The 19,027-nt window shown below is 38.3% G+C and overlaps 1 protein-coding gene across 1 annotated transcript in view; it reads left to right on the forward strand.

The window, feature by feature from the left end:
- The window catches only part of IMPG1 (interphotoreceptor matrix proteoglycan 1), a 134,574-nt gene that overhangs the window by 30,699 nt on the left and 84,848 nt on the right, over positions 1-19,027 (forward strand). Inside the window, exons 3-7 of the mRNA XM_041747463.1 lie at positions 3,420-3,586; positions 3,855-3,883; positions 8,145-8,209; positions 8,814-8,893; positions 14,170-14,322. Coding sequence (XP_041603397.1) covers positions 3,420-3,586; positions 3,855-3,883; positions 8,145-8,209; positions 8,814-8,893; positions 14,170-14,322 — 494 coding nt within the window. The remainder of the gene's footprint in view (positions 1-3,419; positions 3,587-3,854; positions 3,884-8,144; positions 8,210-8,813; positions 8,894-14,169; positions 14,323-19,027) is intronic.

Below are 19,027 nucleotides of genomic sequence, written 5' to 3' on the forward strand. Positions count from 1 at the left end.
TAGTAATTAGAAGAATTATCACATTATGTTCTCTCAGATGTTTCACACAGATATTATCAGTGAAAGTCACCAACACTAAGATCTCAAAGGCAACTCTAGTTGATTTTGTATACATGATGCAAATGCTGTATCTCTGACACTTAAATGTTTTTTGAACTAAATTAGCAAGTGCATTGGAGAGAGAAAGTCAAAATAACATCCCAAAGAGTGTGGAGTAGGTAGATGAGAAGGATAGCAAGGGCAACTGGTTTGCTTGGGCTGGACACACAACTCTTAAGATCTGGACAAACCGGGGATCCCTGGGTGGCGCAGCGGTTTAGCGCCTGCCTTCCGCCCAGGGCGCGATCCTGGGGACCCGGGATCGAATCCCACGTCGGGCTCCCGGTGCATGGAGCCTGCTTCTCCCTCTGCCTATGTCTCTGCCTCTCTCTCTCTGTGACTATCATAAATAAATAAAAATTAAAAAAAAAAAAAAGATCCGGACAAACCTCAAGATACTCAACTGTCATTTCCTTCTTGTGTTGTATGTAGACCCTTGAGTACAGATGAAGATCAAAAGATTGCATGAGTGTTGGTATTGGGAAAGGCATTACAACCCTCTGATCCTTGCCTGGCAGGAGAAAGATAACATTCACAAAAGTGAGCTCTCCTGGTGAGGTTATTCACTCGTTCCCCAGGTGTGCTGACCCCTGTTACTTTCCTTGGTGTGGAAAACTTGATGGCACATTTGAGGTGCAGGAGACTGCACCCACTCCTGGCTTTGTGCATTCTGGTGAGGTGGCTGCAGGTAGATAACCTGAGCTTTTTTGGTCTGGAATTCTCTTTGCCTCTTAAAAACAAAGTTAAGAGAAATCCAGACATATAAAAAATGGGGAATGAAGGAAGATAAAGCATAGGAGTAAGTCTCCAAACTGGTCTTCTCTCACCTGCTCCTTCCCCCAGCACCTTCTCTCAGCAGGTAGGTAGAGTTTCTTTAGAAATTCAGATGATGTCAGCTTCTGTCCCAAAGCCTCCAATTGCTCCCCATTCCTCCTGAGGTAAAAATCAACATATTATAATTGTTTATAGCAGATATCATCTAACTTTTTTCCTCACTTAATCCTCTAATTTTTAAGGTATGTACCCCTTTGCATGCTTTTCAATTAATATCTAAAGTTTTTCATTATAAGTATAAATGATTGGGTAATATGTAACTTTTGGTAAGTTGTAAATATTGATATTGAAAATAAAACAAAAATTAGAGCATTTGTATGTCTCCAGTAGAATCTACCATAGCTACTCAATAGTTACATATCAAATACTCCACAAGTACATGTCTCCAGTAGAATCTACCATAGCTACTCAATAGTTACTATCAAATACTCCACAAGTACATATCTTCACGTACTCTTCTCAACAGTAGGAAATGCCACAGGGATCCTTTTTCTCCATACACCCACATTTCCACTCCACTTCTCACTTCATAGCCCTATCTTTTTTTAAAAGATATTATTTATTTATTCATAAGACACAGAGAGAGGGAGAGAGAGAAAGAGAGAGGCAGAGACAGAGACACAGGCACAGGCAGAAGGAGAAGCAGGCTCCAGGCAAGGATCCTAGGTCTCCAGGATCACGCTCTGGGCTGAAGGTGGCGCTAAACCACTGAGACACCTGGGCTGCCCTCACGGCCCTACCTTGATGTAATTTATTTCATGATTGAAAGTCTGCTATTGGGATCCCTGGGTGGCGCAGCGGTTCGGTGTCTGCCTTTGGCCCAGGGCGCGATCCTGGAGACCCAGGATCGAATCCCACGTTGGGCTCCCGGTGCATGGAGCCTGCTTCTCCCTCTGCCTGTGTCTCTGCCTCTCTCTCTCTCTGTGACTATCATAAATAAATAATAATAAAAAAATTTTAAAAAAAAGTCTGCTATTGGTTATTCTTACATACTTCTTAGTAACAAAAATACATATATAAATTTGATTTATAGATTTTATGTATTTACTGTTACTGTAGGCTTTATGTGTACAAAGAAATTTTTTCTAGGTCCAGTTGCATTTATAATTACTTTTAATATATAACTGATTAAAACAGATAGATACAAATTTAACAAAAAACTTAAGTAAATTTATATTAACAGATATAAGATCAGATATTGATACCCCGGTTTTGTGGGTACTAATGTTTATACATACAAAATTAGGAACGAGACTTTGGAAGAGTCCAGTTTAAATGAACGGCCTGTAGCTTAAGTGTCATTAGCTTCAGCCTCTGGATGGATGGAGTTGCTTTGGTGTCATTCCTGATATTAGTTCATGTACCATTACCTATTATTCATATTATATATTGCCACAATGAGACAGGATTTAGGATCAATTTTATCCCTAAGCATCTCACTTAAATACTGAGAAAACTTGTTATGTAAATAAATGGAAACAGATGGGAGTTTTGTTATAGTAATATCTTTATGCTTTAAGTTGCTTTGGCATTATATGCTAATAATCACTCATGATCTGTCATTATTTTTAATGCTGTCACCTGTCAACTCCATTAGGACTTCTTCTAATATGTTGAAAACAACAAATCAGAAAGCACCCTGTTGCAAAAACACATGTTACCCCTCAACTGAGTTCACTTGCTTTCTTAACCTCCACACTGCTATTTCACATCATCCCATTGTGTGGCAACCTAAAGGCACTGTGCCACAGTAAGATTAGGAAAAGGATGAATGGGGAAAGGATGCTGGCCAAAGGGAAAGGAGAAAAGGAAAGGTGTGTGCTCAGGCAGGCTGACTTTAGAAAAGCATGATAGGAAAAATGAGACCTAGATATTGATTCTCTTTAAATTGTCTATGTGCCTATTTATCCTTTGGAAAGTCTTTAAATATAGCCAGGCACCTATGCCCCAGTATGAAGATTATTGGTCCACAAAGCCCTACACAGTCCCTGTTCCCCTCATCTTTCTGTCTTTATCCTCTTTTACTCTCATCCTTTCTGTGGTCACACTGACCTCTTTGCTGTTCCTTCAATGTTCAGAGCATTCTCCAGCCTTGAGTATGGAGAAGGCTCCATTCTGCTTAAAAGTCACCTTTATAGTGAGGCCTTCCTCAACTGCCCTATTTTAAACTGCACACACACACACACACACACACTCAATCTCTCTCTCTCTCTCTCTCTCATATTCCTTATCTTCCTTCTTTTATTTTTCTCTATAACATATACAGGGATTCAATATATATATATATATATATATATATATATATATATATATATATATATATATATATATATCTGTTAAATGAATTAATTTCTGTGGGCTGTAAATTAGCATGCCCACATAAGCCATAAAAGAGCTCTCCATGGTCTGAAATGATGCTTAGGCTGGGAAACAGGGATTGTCTTAGGATGTGACCATTTTCTGTTCCTAATGGTGCTGCATTGTAGTGTGTCAGGAAGTAGTGTGGGAAGCATATCGGATCTTTCTGGATCGCATCCCTGACCCAGGGGAATACCAGGACTGGGTCAGCATCTGCCAGCAGGAGACTTTCTGCCTTTTCGACATTGGAAAAAATTTCAGCAACTCCCAGGAGCACCTTGATCTTCTTCAGCAGGTGAGTCTAAATGCTGTACATTTAGAACACTGCCCAAATAGCTCCAAGGCCTCCAGTCCCTGCCCCTTTCAAATTTGTTTCCACTGCATAAGGATTAGTTGAAGAAATGCTTAGAAATAACTGATAAGGCCTACAAGAATTTTATTTTTGCAAAATAGCATTGTACAGGCTGATTGAAGTGAAGTTAAAGGGAAAAGAGGATGAAAATAGACTTTACCTCTTCAGCTGACATTTTACCCTGGTAAAATTACTTTTTATCTTTCTGCAGAGACTAAAACAGAGACACTTCCCTGAGAGGTAAGTACCCAAAATAGAGTGCAGCATGCACTTGACTTTTGAAAGATCATATAATGGAGTGAGACTGAGCTATTGTGCCTTTAGGATATTATGTCAGCACTGAGATCTGTGTAGGTTATTCTGACAGACAAATTATGCATATATTGTGCTAAAGATAAATGAGTATATAAAGGGATCATGGATAGACCCTAACGATTGAGATAGATGTTAGCACTATGTTTGCAGATAAAATGGATTCATTTCTATGTGTTAAGTATCTAATGTGTATTTTCACTTATAAGATATAGAACAATTAAAATAGTTTGACTTTAGAATTTATGATAAACTATTCATTATGTCAGGAAAATACTAATACAATCAGAAAGTAACATGCATTTTGAACTCTCATTTGGTATTCTGTAAAGCATTAGTATTTCTCAAACCAAATTACCGAAGCACTGGGTTATACTCTCAACAAGAACTGAATATCAAATAAGAATCAAAATGAGAAAAAGGCAAGGAAAAGTACATTAGATAAAATGATTAAAGAACATAAACAAACTCTAAACAGAAATTATATACATTTATAGCATTTAGAAATCTAAATCTGAAGATAATACTAAGAGAGACACAAATTTGGCTCTATGAATTACTGACAAGTCTTTATAATGCTTTTCACATTTATTCCTTCATTTCTATTCCCTTTGCCAAGAACCTCTTCCAGGACCTTACTAATTTACCCTGTGAAAAATGTCAAATATGATCTCCCTAATGGATTTCCCTGCCTCTAACCTCTTTCCCTCCTTAACTTGCATAACTGCTGCTGGATTAATAAGTCTGAAAAGTTCCTTTTCTTACATTGAGCCCTGTTCAATGACTTTCAAAAGATTCCCACATCTTCCTTTTACCCTTCTGAATATCCTCTGCTCACTAGTCCCCTCATGCTCTTGTGTGCAGAAGGCTGAGTGGTAAGGATAAAACCACTCATATCCTTTGCCCTGACTCCCAGATAGGGCCAGCTGGTGGGGAGCACGAGATCAGAGACAGAGGATAGGATGAGGTGAGTAAATTTATCACCTCCCCTCACAACCAACTTGCAAAGTCTTTGAGGGCTGTTGTCATCCTTCAGTTTGATCTCAGCTCCTGTCAGTCAGCCTTCCCACAGATCCTTCTCTGTCTCGGGTTCATGGTAAGTGCCCTATTCTCTCACCTCTCCTAAACAAAGGGTGGTTTGAAGATCCCACTATTACCCACCCCTGAATACTGTACTCAGCCTTGTGGTTGCTCTTTTACCCTTCCCACAACTTAATAAGTATCCCCCTTTTTTTAAGATTTCATTTATTTATTCATGAGAGACAGAAAGAGGCAGAGACACAGGCAGAGGGAGAAACAGGCTCCCTATGGGGAGCCTAATGCAGGACTCGATCTTGGGACACCAGGATCACACCTTGAGCCAAAGAGAGATGCTCAACCACTGAGCCACCCAGATGCCCCAGTAATCCCTTTTTTTAAACTTTGTTCAAATTACCCCACAATGAGTGAGCCATCTGTGTCCTGCCAGGACCTTCACTGAGGCAGAGGCCAAACTAATCAACTGAGGCCTTTCACCCCCTGACCTTGCCAAATTTGCCTCCATTACCCATGATACACTGTGGCCACCATGCCATTCCTTACAGCACACCAACCAAACCCTACTCATCTGGACTCTGACCCCTAACCTTTCCATCTTGCCCAGAAGAACCTGCTTTTCCATGTTACCTATCCAAAGCCTACTCTCCTTGAAGCTCCTAGTGGAGTCCCACCTGGATCCCATTACGTCTTCACACCTGTTTGAGCCTGCAGCAATATCTTCCTGCTTTGAACTTTGTACTTTTTGGCACTTAGATTTTTATTTAACACTGCTTTATGCTATTTTCCTGTAAGAATTTAAACTCCTCAAGAGCAGGAACTGTTTTATATCTCTCTACCCACCACCACAGACCTGAGCAAAGTCCTCATATATTTTGTTAATTAATACTTCTACTGAACCACTCTTTAGAAATTTTTAAAAATTGTTACCAGAAGAAATAATGTAACTGAGGAAAATCTTAGTACTAGAGTATTAACTTTGTTCACATGACACAGAGATATTCACTTTTCTGATTTAACTATAGGATGATACTCCTCCATTTCAAAAAAAAAAAAAAGTAAAGCAGAGGCCATCCATCCAAGAAAAAAATCCAACAGAATGTACCAAGATTTGATGGAAAAACATTAAAAATTACAGGAAACAGCTACCCAAGACAGAAAGAGAAAGAAATAGAATCATTCCACCCACTCCTGTGTCTACCAACATTGCTAGAAAGAATTCCTAAGGAGCAAGAGACAAACATTTTACATTAACTATGATTACTGAGTTGCGAAGGAAGGAAGGAAGGAAGGAAGGAAGGAAGGAAGGAAGGAAGGAAGGAAAGCAGGCAGGCCTGTTATTTCAAACATTTCTAGAAAGACAAAACAGAAAATATTCTCACCTTAGTAGCCCATAAATCTGCCACTTTCAAATGACTTAAAAATAAAAGCCAGTGAAAGAACTCAGTGTCCCAGCTTCCCAAATTATAACTTCTGAGTGATGGTCTAGATTGCCATTATAGTGGCAGAATCACACCCAGTAGCAAAGGATGAAGAAATAGCATCTGAAACAGTGTCCTGCACAAAGTGTCCTATTGACTTGTAACCAATACCATAGCCAGCACTTTAATAACTATTCCTCTTGGTTGTGTTCTTTTCTTACAGCAAAGTGAAACAAAAAATACCAAAAGTTATGATAGAAAGAAAAGAGATCTTACTATAAACAAAGTTTCTCTAAAGTGAAAAAAAGGAAAATTATTTAAATCACAAAAGCTGTAATGTTTGATATGAGAGCTCTATAAATATGATATCCATAAAAACTATTTCTTAAGCATATAGCATAAAACTAGCAGAAACAAACAAGTATACCTAATTCCAAAACACTCTGTATTTATATTTAGTCTGTGTGCACCAATACAGTCCTCCATGTTTACATCTCTTCTGATTGGTCAAAGTCCATGCTAGGCCAACGAATAACATTTTGTATACTCCCTCTATTAGGACTTTGGCAAAATTTTGTATGTTAGAAATACATATAAATACATATGTGGATAGTCCCACTGTTTATAGCCAATCTAGATGACTCTACAGCACAGAGACTCTACAGACTCTACACTGCAGAGGGATGATGGTCTTCCCATCATCATGAGTCACAGAAAATTGGATCAAATATATTGATCAGGGCAGCCCCGTGGCGCAGCAGTTTAGCGCCACCTGCAGCCCAGGGTGTGATCCTTGAGACTCGGGATTGAGCCAGGGCAGGCTCCCTTCATGGAGCCCGCTTCTCCCTCTGCTTGTGTCTCTGCCTCTCTCTCTCTCTCTCTCTCAATCTCTCTCTCTCAAATAAATAAATAAATAAATAAATAATCTTTTAAAAAGAAAAACTCATCTGATTTAAATATATATATGTCAACTATGACTATATTGTACTAACACAGACACAAGCTCTAAGACCTAATAGCTTATAGTAACAAATCTTTCAGTGAGCTTCAAAAGATATCACTACTGCTACTCCTTTCTACATAAAGCTTGACAGAATGGGCCAACATTGTATGCAGACAACTATAACTATACCCTTGGATTTGCCCTTAGATATCTTTCAGACTGCCACTGCATGGCACTGCAAACCTACCCATAACTGTAGCAGGCAATGGTTGTGTCCAAAATAGGGATTTAATATACCTGCATTATCCAGAAATCTCCCTCTATCCTATTACTATAACCACCAGAGTTACTTTAGTAAATAAAATTAAGGACTCTCTGGATTTGCAGGTTTGAGGATTCAAGAGTTTAGCAAGAACATTCAGCCGTAGATCATGTCATGCAATTATCTTTGATGTCGAGGACATGAGTACAAGCACAATGGGACTATGAAACATCAAACCCCAAAGACCAGTTTTGCTTACAATGAAAATGCTCCCCAGGACTACATGAAAGATGCTTATGGAAAACCCTGGAATCAAACATAACTATTTTCAGGGGTTGTTTGAATTTTTCTTTAATGAAAGTACATTTAAAGTTTACTTCTATAATGAAAAAATAGGAAAACCTAGTTTTAAAGGATTTCTCTCTAACTTTTAAGTCTATTGGGTATAGGAAAAGTAAATGCATTTCCCTTATAGTTATCAAGCTCCTTTTTTACCACCTCTTCTTTTTTTTTCTGCAGTGGTGATAGAAAAGATGAAAAATCTACAGAGGAGACATTAGGAGAGCCTGATGAGACCCCTGTGTTTTCTACAGGTAAGCTTAGATCTCCTCATTTACCTGCTCCTGAACCTTAATTCAAATGATCATGGAAGTATATTATTTAAAAAGCAATCCTTAATTGAAGTTGACAAGATTTATAATATACTTTCTCAAAACTCCCTGATATTTCTAGCTTTATAAAATAATTTAAATGCATTGTATAAAACTTGGAAAATCTAGAAAAGAATAAACGTAAAACCAAATCACTCATTACCCTACAATTTGGAGACAATCATTACCAATATGTTCAAACAAGTTAATTCAAGATAAATATCTGTCTGGCATCCTTTATGTAGTCACAAATGGAAAAATTAACTGGATCACACTGGCAAAACCATTTAACTGTAACATATCTAGAATTATACCAAACTAGGATAGCACCTAGAAGAATGGAGAATTCAATTAGGATCAAAAGTATGAGTTATATTTTCCCAAGAACATATTTATGTGACATTTTTTAAAAATGAGGGAAGAGAGAAAGACCCCCCACATCTGTAAACTCCAGAATGACAGAAAAAGTATATGAAATTTTGACCTTGTTCTAATGTAAACCTCTCCAATCTCATTTTTGTGCCTGTGATGTTTTTCATTTCCACAGATGTTGTCAGTGTCTCTCTTGGACCCTTCCCTCTCACTCTCGATGACACACTCCTCAATGACACCAAGATGCCTACAATAGTAAGGAGTTCTGAGAGTCAATCTAGCTTTTCCCATGCCTGTTATTATTTTATTAGTAACACAAGAAAAGAGAATGGGTGAACTGGTGCTGCATTTTTTATCATTCCAATTAAGAGTCAGTGACTTCATCCTATTCAGTATTCTTTCTTCTCCTAGGGACTGAGGAAAAAAAAATAGATTGAAAGCTAGAATAAGGTGGAAAGAATTGCAAGAAGCAACTTAATTATAAACTCCAGGAAGGCAGGGGCACCTTTTCCCCCAGTACCTAACAGAACCTCGTATACAGCAGGTATTCACCAAATGCTAGAATAAATGAATGAATAAGCCTATCAATCAATCAGTCAAGTTCCTTCTCCACCAAAGTGTAATCTCATGATGACAGTAAGGGAAGAAGTATTGCTTTCAGTCATGGCCAGCGTGAATAGGTCAGACAAATATCAAAATGACTGAAATCCTGTGTGTCAAATGGGTGAAAATAAAAACAGTGTTCTCAAGGCAAAGAGGAGCACTGACCACACTGCTCTCTTTGTGTGAAAAGGCATGAAAGAGGAGAGGATATGTTACAGAATTTAATAGTGGTTATCCAAGAAAGGGGCCATTTTAACCACTCCAAAATCTTTGAGCCAAACACTTGTTGCTGAAGCCAGGAATCTCTGTTCCCTCTACTCTGGAGTGACAAGATTGTGGCAGCAGAAGTGGGAAGCAAATTCACAAGGGGGCAGGGGTATAGGGGTGACACATCAGAGCCTGAATCTCCTCTTACACTGCCACTGCAACCAGACCTAACTTCCCTGTGCTGACTTCACTAGCCTTTCCTCTCCTGAGAACCTCCCCTAGGTGATGAGGGCAAGAAGTTCAGTCTCACCAGCTCTGCATGAAAATTCGGGGATGAGAACCCTGCTGGCCATTCTATCTGGCCTATAGGCCAGATAGCTGTGGATTTGCTGGAACTATTGCTATGAACAAAGAATTAAAATGTTCCATTTTTCTCAAAATTACTATTCCATGAACAAAGTGCTGTTGGAAAAAATTATTGAGATTAAACTTATTCACTATAAAATTTCAAAGATGACTTCAGTTCACCTTCTCTTTTCTCATATTACTTATATCCCATATTCTTCAAAATCTAATATAGGCCCCCCCTTCTGCAGTAAATATCCCCTGAACATCTCATTCCATATTCATCACATTCTCCTCTTAACCTTTTTACCACCTGCACCCATCACTTTTGTTCAGCAAATGTTTTACTAAAATCCTCTGATGTGCCAGGCATTGGGATATGTGCCAAAGATCCTAAGACACACTTCCTGCCTTCAATATTTGTGTTATTGTATAATGCAAATAAATACAACAAAATAATTTAAATGCTGTACTTGAAGATGGCAAATGTATAGAATGGAACAAAATGGTAGGCCAGGACAAGTTGCAAAGGATGTAACCTCTAGTCATGAATGTTCACAAAGAGTTTTGTGCATAAGTGGCCACGTTTTTTTTAAACTTTGGGAGATTTAATGAATAATACTGGATTCAGGAGATTACATGTGGGTTGACAAGATTAGCACATAAAAAGACTCTAGGTGAATATGGCATAGGTATTAAATGAAAAATTCAAATATTATTCATTGCTACAAGACATTAGAGGAGGCAAAGATTTCTACCCTAAATGATCAGAGGAAATATTATTTTAAATGAACCATCAAATATTAGTAGGAAGTAAAAAAAAGTGTGTGTGTGTGTGTGTGTATGTGTGTGTGTGTGTGTCCCCATATGTTTTAGTGCTGGAGGTCAGCATGGGGAGCAGTGAGGTGAGTCTCCAGTCAGGAGACTAGCACAAGCAATGTGCTATCTCATCAACAATGAACAAGCTATCTGGTAGTCAATGCAGGGAGAAATGACACAGACTAAAATTGTTCAAACAGCAACAATTCCATTTAGAATTGCACCAAAAATAATAAGATATCTAGGAATAAACCCAAAGAGGTGAAAAACCTGTACTCTGAAAACTATAAAACACTGACGAAAGAAACTGAATATGACACAAAGACATAGAAGGGCATTCCATGCTCATGTGTTGGAAAAATTAATACTCTTAAAACATCTATACTACCTGAAGCAATTTACACATTTAGTGCAACCCCTATCAAAATAGCATTTTTCACAGAGCTGGAACAAACTATCTTAAAATTTGTGTGGACCCACAAAAAAAACCCAGATAGTCAAAGCAATCTTGACAAAGAAAAGCAAAGCTGGAGGCATCACAATTCCAGACTTCAAGTTATATTACAAAGCTGTAGTAATCAATACAGTATGGTAACTGGCACAAAAATAAACATGTAGATCAATGGAACTGAATAGAAAACCCAGAGATACACCCACACTATATAGTCAACTAATCTTCATCAAAACAGGAGAGAATATCCAATGGGAAAAGGACAGTCTCTTCACAAATAGTGTTGGGAAAACTGGACAGCAGCATGCAAAAGAAAGAAATTGGACCATTTTCTTACACCATACATAAAAATAAATTTAAAGTGGATGAAAGACCTAAATGTGAGACAAGATACTATAAAAATCCTAAAAGGGAATACAGACAGTAACCTCTTTAACATCAGCCTTAACAACTTATTTCTAGATATGTCTCCTAAGGCAAAGGAAATAAAAGCAAAAATAAACTATTGGGACTACATCAAAATAAAAGACTTCTACACAGCGAAGAAAATAATCAATAAAACTAAAAGGCAGCCTATGGGATGGGAGAAGATATTTGTAAATGGTATATATGATAAAGGGTTAGTATCCCAAATATGCAAAGAACTTATAAAAAGTCAACACCCCAAAAACAAATAATCCAATTTAAAAAGGGTCAGAGGATATGAATAAACATTTTTTCCAAAGAAGACATACAGATTGCCAGGAAACACATGAAACAATGTTCATCATCGCTTACCATCAGACAAATGCAAAACAAAACTATAATGAGATGTCACCTCACACCTGTCAGAATGGCTAAAATCAACAACATAAGAAATAACAGGTGTTGGCAAGGATGTGGAGAAAAAGGAACCCTCTTTGCACCATTGGTGGGAATGCAAACTAGTGCAGCCACTCTGTAGAACAGTATGGAGGTTCGTCAAAAAATTGACAATAGAGCTAACCTATGATCCAGTAATTACACCACTGGGAATTTACCCAAATAATACACAAACACTAATTCATAGGGATACAGGTACCCCTATGTTTACAGCAGCATTATTTACAATAGCCAAAATATGGAAACAGCCCAAATATCTATCAGCTGATGAATGGATGTGGTATGTATATACAATGGAATATTATTTAGCCATAAAAAGAATGAAATCTTGCCATTTGCAAGGATGTGGATGGAGCTGGAGAGCATAATACTAAGTGATAAGAAGTCAGTCAGAGAAAGGAAAATACCATATGATTTCATTTCCATGTGGAATTTAAGACACAAAACAAATCAGAAAAGGGAAAAAGAAAGAAAGAGAGAAACCAAGAAACAGACTGTTATCTATAGAGAACAAATTGAGGGTTATCAGGGAGGAAGTGGTGGGGGGGAATGGGTGAAATAGGTGATGGGGATGAAGAAGGGCACTTGTCATGATGAGCGCTGGCTATTGTATGGAAGTGTTGACTCATTATATTCTATACCTGAAACTAATATAACACTGTATGTTAGCCAACTGTAATTAAAATAAAAACTTTTTTAAGAATATGATTTTATACCTGGGCCTACTCAGAAGTTTAATAACAAAAAGAAAAAAATTTAATAAAAAATAAATAAAATTGTTCAGATTAGAGTCAGATTGTGGAGAGCCTTGTGTGTCAGGAAAAAAGTTTGGATTTTTATCCCGTAGGTAATAGAGTATTACTGAGGATATTTTTCTTTTCACTTCCCATAGGTCCTAGCATTGTTCTATACCCTTACAGATGCTTAATGTGTGTTATCTCAATGAATGAATGAATGAATGAATGGAGAAAGAAAGAAAGAAAGAAAGAAAGAAAGAAAGAAAGAAAGAAAGAAAGAAAGAAAGAAAGAAAAGGAAGGAAGGAAGGAAGGAAGGAAGGAAGGAAGGAAGGAAGGAAGAAAGAAAGAAAGAAAGAAAGAAAGAAAGAAAGAGAAAGAAAGAAAGAAAGAAAGAAAGAAAGAAAGAAAGAAAGAAAGAAAGAAAGAAAGAAAGAAAGAAATCTTTTTGTTAAACAAACATCAGTAGTTTGGCAAGTGTGAATCTACATCCTCCATGTGCCCAATTAAAGTTAGAGGCTGTGCTGCTGTCCACTGCCCATGGAAGAGAGGAGTTTGTGATAAGAAATGAGGAGAAACTACATGAGATTTGTCCCGCATGTCATTTTCTATTGGTTGGTCTCTTCTTTCTGCTTCCACAGCTCTATTTTCACTAATAAGAGAATATGTACATTACCAAAGATATTCAATTTTCTACAGACATGGGTTTTACTCTTTTAAGAAAGCTGTTCAGATTTCATGATTATCTGGGTACCCAATAACGAAAATTTGTCAAACCTCAAGTTTGAAACCCAGCTCTAGGCTTGCTCTGTACCCAGGGAGCCCGGGTGAATTCAGAGTGGTGAGACACTCCTTCCTGTTCACAGTCCAGAGGGCAAAAAGGATGACCCCTGGCCCTTGTGATCAGAGGTCAAATCCAGATCCTCAGAAAAGTGCTTCTCTTTTAAGCCACATGCTACCAAAGGTGGCCCAAATATGCCATTCCTTTTGAGAGATATTTCAAACCATCTCTTGACCTGTCAGTGCTTGCTAACTAGCTTCAATGTGAAGTTTAAGTACAAATGGTCTCATTAAACCAGTCTAGGCTCTTATCTTAAAAAGAATATATTAAGTAATATCTCAGCATCCTTACTGTTATTTTGTATAATCTGGTCCTCATCAAAGAGTATTCATAAAGTTACACAAGAATGTGGTACAATCCCAGTGATGCTCTGGCAATATATATGAATTATATGTGTGTGTATATATATGTGTGTGTGTAAATGCTTTCATGGAAAGCACATAGTCATAAAACTACAGTGTTTTCAAGGATCCTAAATAGTTAACTCATTGGCGCTTTGGTACTTTGTCAATAAAATTCAGAGGACACTTCTAGTTAAAAGGATTTTAATTCTAAAAGCACTTGAGCTTTCATAATCTACTTCTTGAGACAATAGCAATATATATTATTTAATATTACCATATGCTTTTGGTTTATGCTAATAGATGATCCTTTATTTTTTTAATTTAGGAAAGTAAAGTAGAATCCACTAAGATATCTGAGGGCCCATTGGAGCAGAAGGTAGAGCTGAGCATCACTCTGACAAACCAGAGGTTTAAGGCAGAGCTCACTGACTCACAGTCCCCATATTATCAGGAGCTAGCAGAAAAGTCTCAACTCCAGGTAAGTGAACCCACCCCACACAACCACAGCCTAAGTCATGAATCAGAATCTGAGAGCCAGCAGCTAAACTCTTTGAGCTGATAGTTCCAACTTTTTATAATTAAGCATTAATTTTTAACCATTAGAAAGATATAAAAAACTGTAATAGGTCCAAAATGTTAGAGCACCTGGATCTCTAGAAAAGTATTTTTATTCCAGCTTCTCTATCTTAAAAGTCACTTACATTTAGGGCTTCTTTAAATATTAGTAGGTTTTTAAATCTCCTTTACCTGAAAGTCATTAAGCACATAGTCTATACGTCTAAAGTGTTCATGTAAGCACCAACCAAGGAATATGCTGGGTTTTTTTTTAATATGCTGGTTTGAAATATTTTTTTAACCTGTATTAGTCTCACATAATATTTCCACTTTTGCAGTTTGATGCAATTTGAAGCCATGATATTTTTCATGGGTGATAGTGAAAGGCAGTTATGTTGTCCATGCCAGCCACTAAACTTAGGAGCTGCCCCAAGATGTCTTTTCTGTCTATGACCATCATCACCTCTGCCTGCCTCTTCATTTCCTGCAGGATGAATCCAAACTACTGTGCTGACAGGTCGCATTTCTAGGCTGTGCTAAGAGTCCTGCCTTCCTTTCCAGCCTCATCTTAACACTAGCTCCTCCCCCTCCTTTGCACAGAGGTACAAACTGCTTACAAATCTCTTCTCACCTTTAGCTTTTCCATAAGCTATCTGCAATGGGTTTCATTTTACCAACTCATTCAGGGGAAGTCCTCTCTACCCATCCTGGGTTCAGTATCAATCCTCTGAGCTAACATACAGTGCCCGTTGCTGTCACAACATTTATCACCCTGTTTTGAGATTATTTGCTTACATGTCCATGGCCTTTGTTGTCTCCTTTCCCCCATCTTCACCCAACATCTTCATTACCTCCAGGTTCTGGGTGTTTCCTTGAGGACAGGAAGGGTTTCTTTATCTCTGAAGACTTAGCTCCTAATATGGAGTTTGGGGTGCAGTTAACTACTCAGGAGTTGTAGAAATGCAACCGAAAATAGATGCATTCACAAGACAACATAACCATGAACTTTATTTATGGCTATCCCAAGCATCTCACACAGCATGGCCAGGGAACCCATAAGCCCCTACTTCTCATATGTGGAGAATTCTTTTTTTTTTTAATAATAAATTTATTTTTTTATTGGTGTTCAATTTGCCAACATACAGAATAATACCCAGTGCTCATCCCGTCAAGCACCCACCTCAGTGCCCGCCACCCAGTCACCCCCAACCCCCATCCTCCTCCCCTTCCACCACCCTAGTTCATTTTCCAGAGTTAGGAGTCTTCCATGTTCTGTCTCCCTTTCTGATATTTCCCACTTATTTTTTCTCCTTTCCCCTTTATTCCCTTTCTATGTGGAAAATTCAATGCTTACCTCCTCTCAACTGGAAAGAAGATGAATAAGCAAAAACTTTAAACCTCCAACCTCTTCCTGCACCAGTTTTCAGTAAATAAAATGCACAGAATCATTTCTGCAAACTTGATAAGAGAAAGTATCAATATGGGGTGTTTATGAATCAGAGCAGTACTTAGACATGATTATTAGATAGAATGAATTAAAGAATAGTCTGTTAACATTCTATTTGTTCTTTGATCTTGTCAGAAAAATTCCTAGTATAGTCAGAATATCTTCAAAATTGGATAGTTAGCCAAGATTCAAACCCAAACGGCCTGGCACCAAAATCCCTGTTCATATCCATGATGCTATACTTCCTATTTTTCCTGAATAAATATATATGAGGCACAGATTTTTGTATCATCATCAAATAAACATGCCCATTCTACACTCTGAAAACTGTATTAGCCAAAAGGCTAGGTGTTACTTGGTCTTGTTCAGGAGCCCCACCACATTAGTCCTGCTAGTTCCTCTGCATGGTCACTGGCTTCTCTGAAATGGAGCCCCTCTGCTTAGAGCATCTGTTCCCTTTCCAGGTTCCTGAGCAATCCAGACTACCTAGCAGCCTGCCAACACATAACTTACCAGCTCCACCACAGCCCATACTTGCATTAGCACAGCCATTCAGGCCTAATCAGGAATTAATGGACAGTGCTTTGCAGTAATTTAATTTCCACAATAAACCTAATGAGCAATTTAATACAAATGTCAAAAGGAATGCTTAGTTGTTGTGTGAATGCTTTCTCCTGTGCAAACATTCATAAGAACTCAACACGGGTGCCTTTTTATAGCCCCGTTAACATACATTCCAGCAAGATCAGGGAGGCCCCTGTGCATTTAGTATTATTAATAAGGTTAACTGGGCACTTAATTAGCAATTTAGTGGTTAGCACTCCATGATTGGAAGGTCCCCAGAAGATTATTTAGCAGAATTAACTGAAGGCCTTTGTCATCTCCTCCCTAGATGCCTTCTGCACCCTCCTAAGCAGAGCTGACTCTTAATCAATCACAGGCAGGTTCACAGAGAGGACATGGACAATAAGCAAAATTCCCCTCCACCAGAGCCAGTGCTGTGGAGCACTCCTGGAGGGGAAGATAGCTCTCCTTGGAGATGTACTCTGCTACCCATGCTATAGCTGTGGGCTTCTATGGAAGTCTGTGCTTGATTGATTATTTTCATCCGTATAACAGCAACTCTGATATCCTGGACAAGAAAGAGGAACAAGTCAGGGTCTGAAACTTCCGCTTTAGAAACTGCTGCTCACACTAAAACAGGTGTTGTTACTGGAATGGCATGACAAATGCCTTGTGGCCCCAAAGCTATTTGTCACAGGAGGCCAGAAAAGACATGAAGCACGCACACAGCTCCTTCCTTCCTGTTGTCATAATAAAGACCAGCTTCACATAACCTAAACTCCTAGCTCTCGTCTGTTAAGCCTGTGGTGGGAGTGGTAGTGGAGGCACAGAAACTCATTACTCAGGCTCCCTGCACCTGACCCCAATGGGGGCCCTCATCCTGTCCTTCCTTTCATTGAGTCTTTCAAAAACAAGTGATTGAAGGCTTGCTCTGCTTTTGTCAGCCTCCATGGTATGTGACCAAAGAGGAAGTAAAAGAAAATTGGGCTATCAAGGATATAGTAATCCAATAGGAGAGATAGAGACTAAGTAAATCAATAATGCAATATCATCAACTCTTTGCCCATTGTGTGTCAGGCACTTATTAGTTATTTCTTATAGGAGCCTTACAAAATAAGTACTGTTATCCCTTTTTTTGTCCAAGGAGATCAGATTCAGAGAGTCTAAGCAATAAACTCAAGATCTTACAGCTAGAAAGTAGCAGAACCAATATTTAAACTCAAGCCTACACAGCTATCTCATCACCTGAAAGCTGGGGGGGTGGGGGGCAACCTTCATCACTGTAGTTACTACATGCTCAGGGAATGAAAACTATTTTTAACATTGGTGCAAGAAAATATGATTTAGGAGGTAAAGCAGTCTGCTAGAAAAAGAAATCGATGACGCATTTCAAAGCCCAGTGTAAGTGATTTGGAGATTATCTGTGCATCACTGCCCTAGTCCTTGGTATAGATAATGTAGAGTCAGCAGTAATTTTAGATACAGTGACAATGCAGTGGCATGTTGATGAGTTTAGAGAATGAAGAGCGGCACTCAAGGCAATTAAACAAAATTTGCTGAGTCCCTAGTATGTGGATGATGATCCACTAGGTATTGGGAGAGAGAGAGATGAAGATGAATAAATAAGACATGGTCCATGAGCCCAAGGAGGATAATCTCAGTGAGGGGAGACATCATGTAGCTCATAGGCTGTTTTATGGGGCATACTGTAACAAGTTCTAGGGAGGTCTAGGGAGAAGAAATAATTGAGCCTGACTTCAGAGCTCTACAGATGCTTTTCAATAGAAAATGTGTTTGAACTGGCTGGCTTTGGAAGATGTAAGAGTGGGCAGTCAAAAATCAAAAGGTAGAAGTTGCATCTTGGGCTAAAGGGGAAAAAAGTCATAGAAGTCTGGAGGAAATACATGTTGTATCTGAGGAGAGATAGACATTTAGTGTGACTAGAGGATACAATATTGCCCAAGGGGGTAATGATAGCAGGAAGAGCAAATGATAAAGTACTTGGGGAATGGAGGAGGTAGATTGTGGAGGGTCTTAAAAGAATTCTTATTAAAGAACTGGGCCTTCTTCAATAGGCAGTGGAGCCCATCAAGGGATTTTTAGAACAACAGATATGGAAGGATTAAAATGGGAAATAAAAATGTAGTCACAGAATGGCACTGAGAAGTCACTTAGAAAGTGATCCTTAAGATGGAAGAAGAGCCATTGAAAAAAAAAAGCCACACTGTGGAAGAGAAACAGAAAATGCCACTGGATTTGGAGAGAGCCAAGAGGCAACAGCCTGGAGAAAACCCTCCCTCCTGGGCGAATCCGAGGCAGAAGCCATACTATAGTGGGTCAGGAGTAATTAAGTATAGCAATTGTAAAATATTCTAATAATATGCCTCATTAGCAAGGTCAAACTAATTAAGAAAATTTATTGTAAAGTCCGAATAAATCTACAAGTGAATCTAACCATTAGAGTCTGCTTGTACCATTTTATCTAGATACAACAGCCATTTTTATTTTAGTAACATCTTTAACATTATATTTTCCAAATAATTTAATTCAACTCAGAAAATGTAATAGTTATTCTGTCTATAAATAAAAATACTGTAGCCAAAAAAGTTTCTTCCAA

The sequence above is a fragment of the Vulpes lagopus genome, chromosome 1, assembly GCF_018345385.1.
Source record: "Vulpes lagopus strain Blue_001 chromosome 1, ASM1834538v1, whole genome shotgun sequence".
NCBI lineage: Eukaryota > Metazoa > Chordata > Mammalia > Carnivora > Canidae > Vulpes > Vulpes lagopus.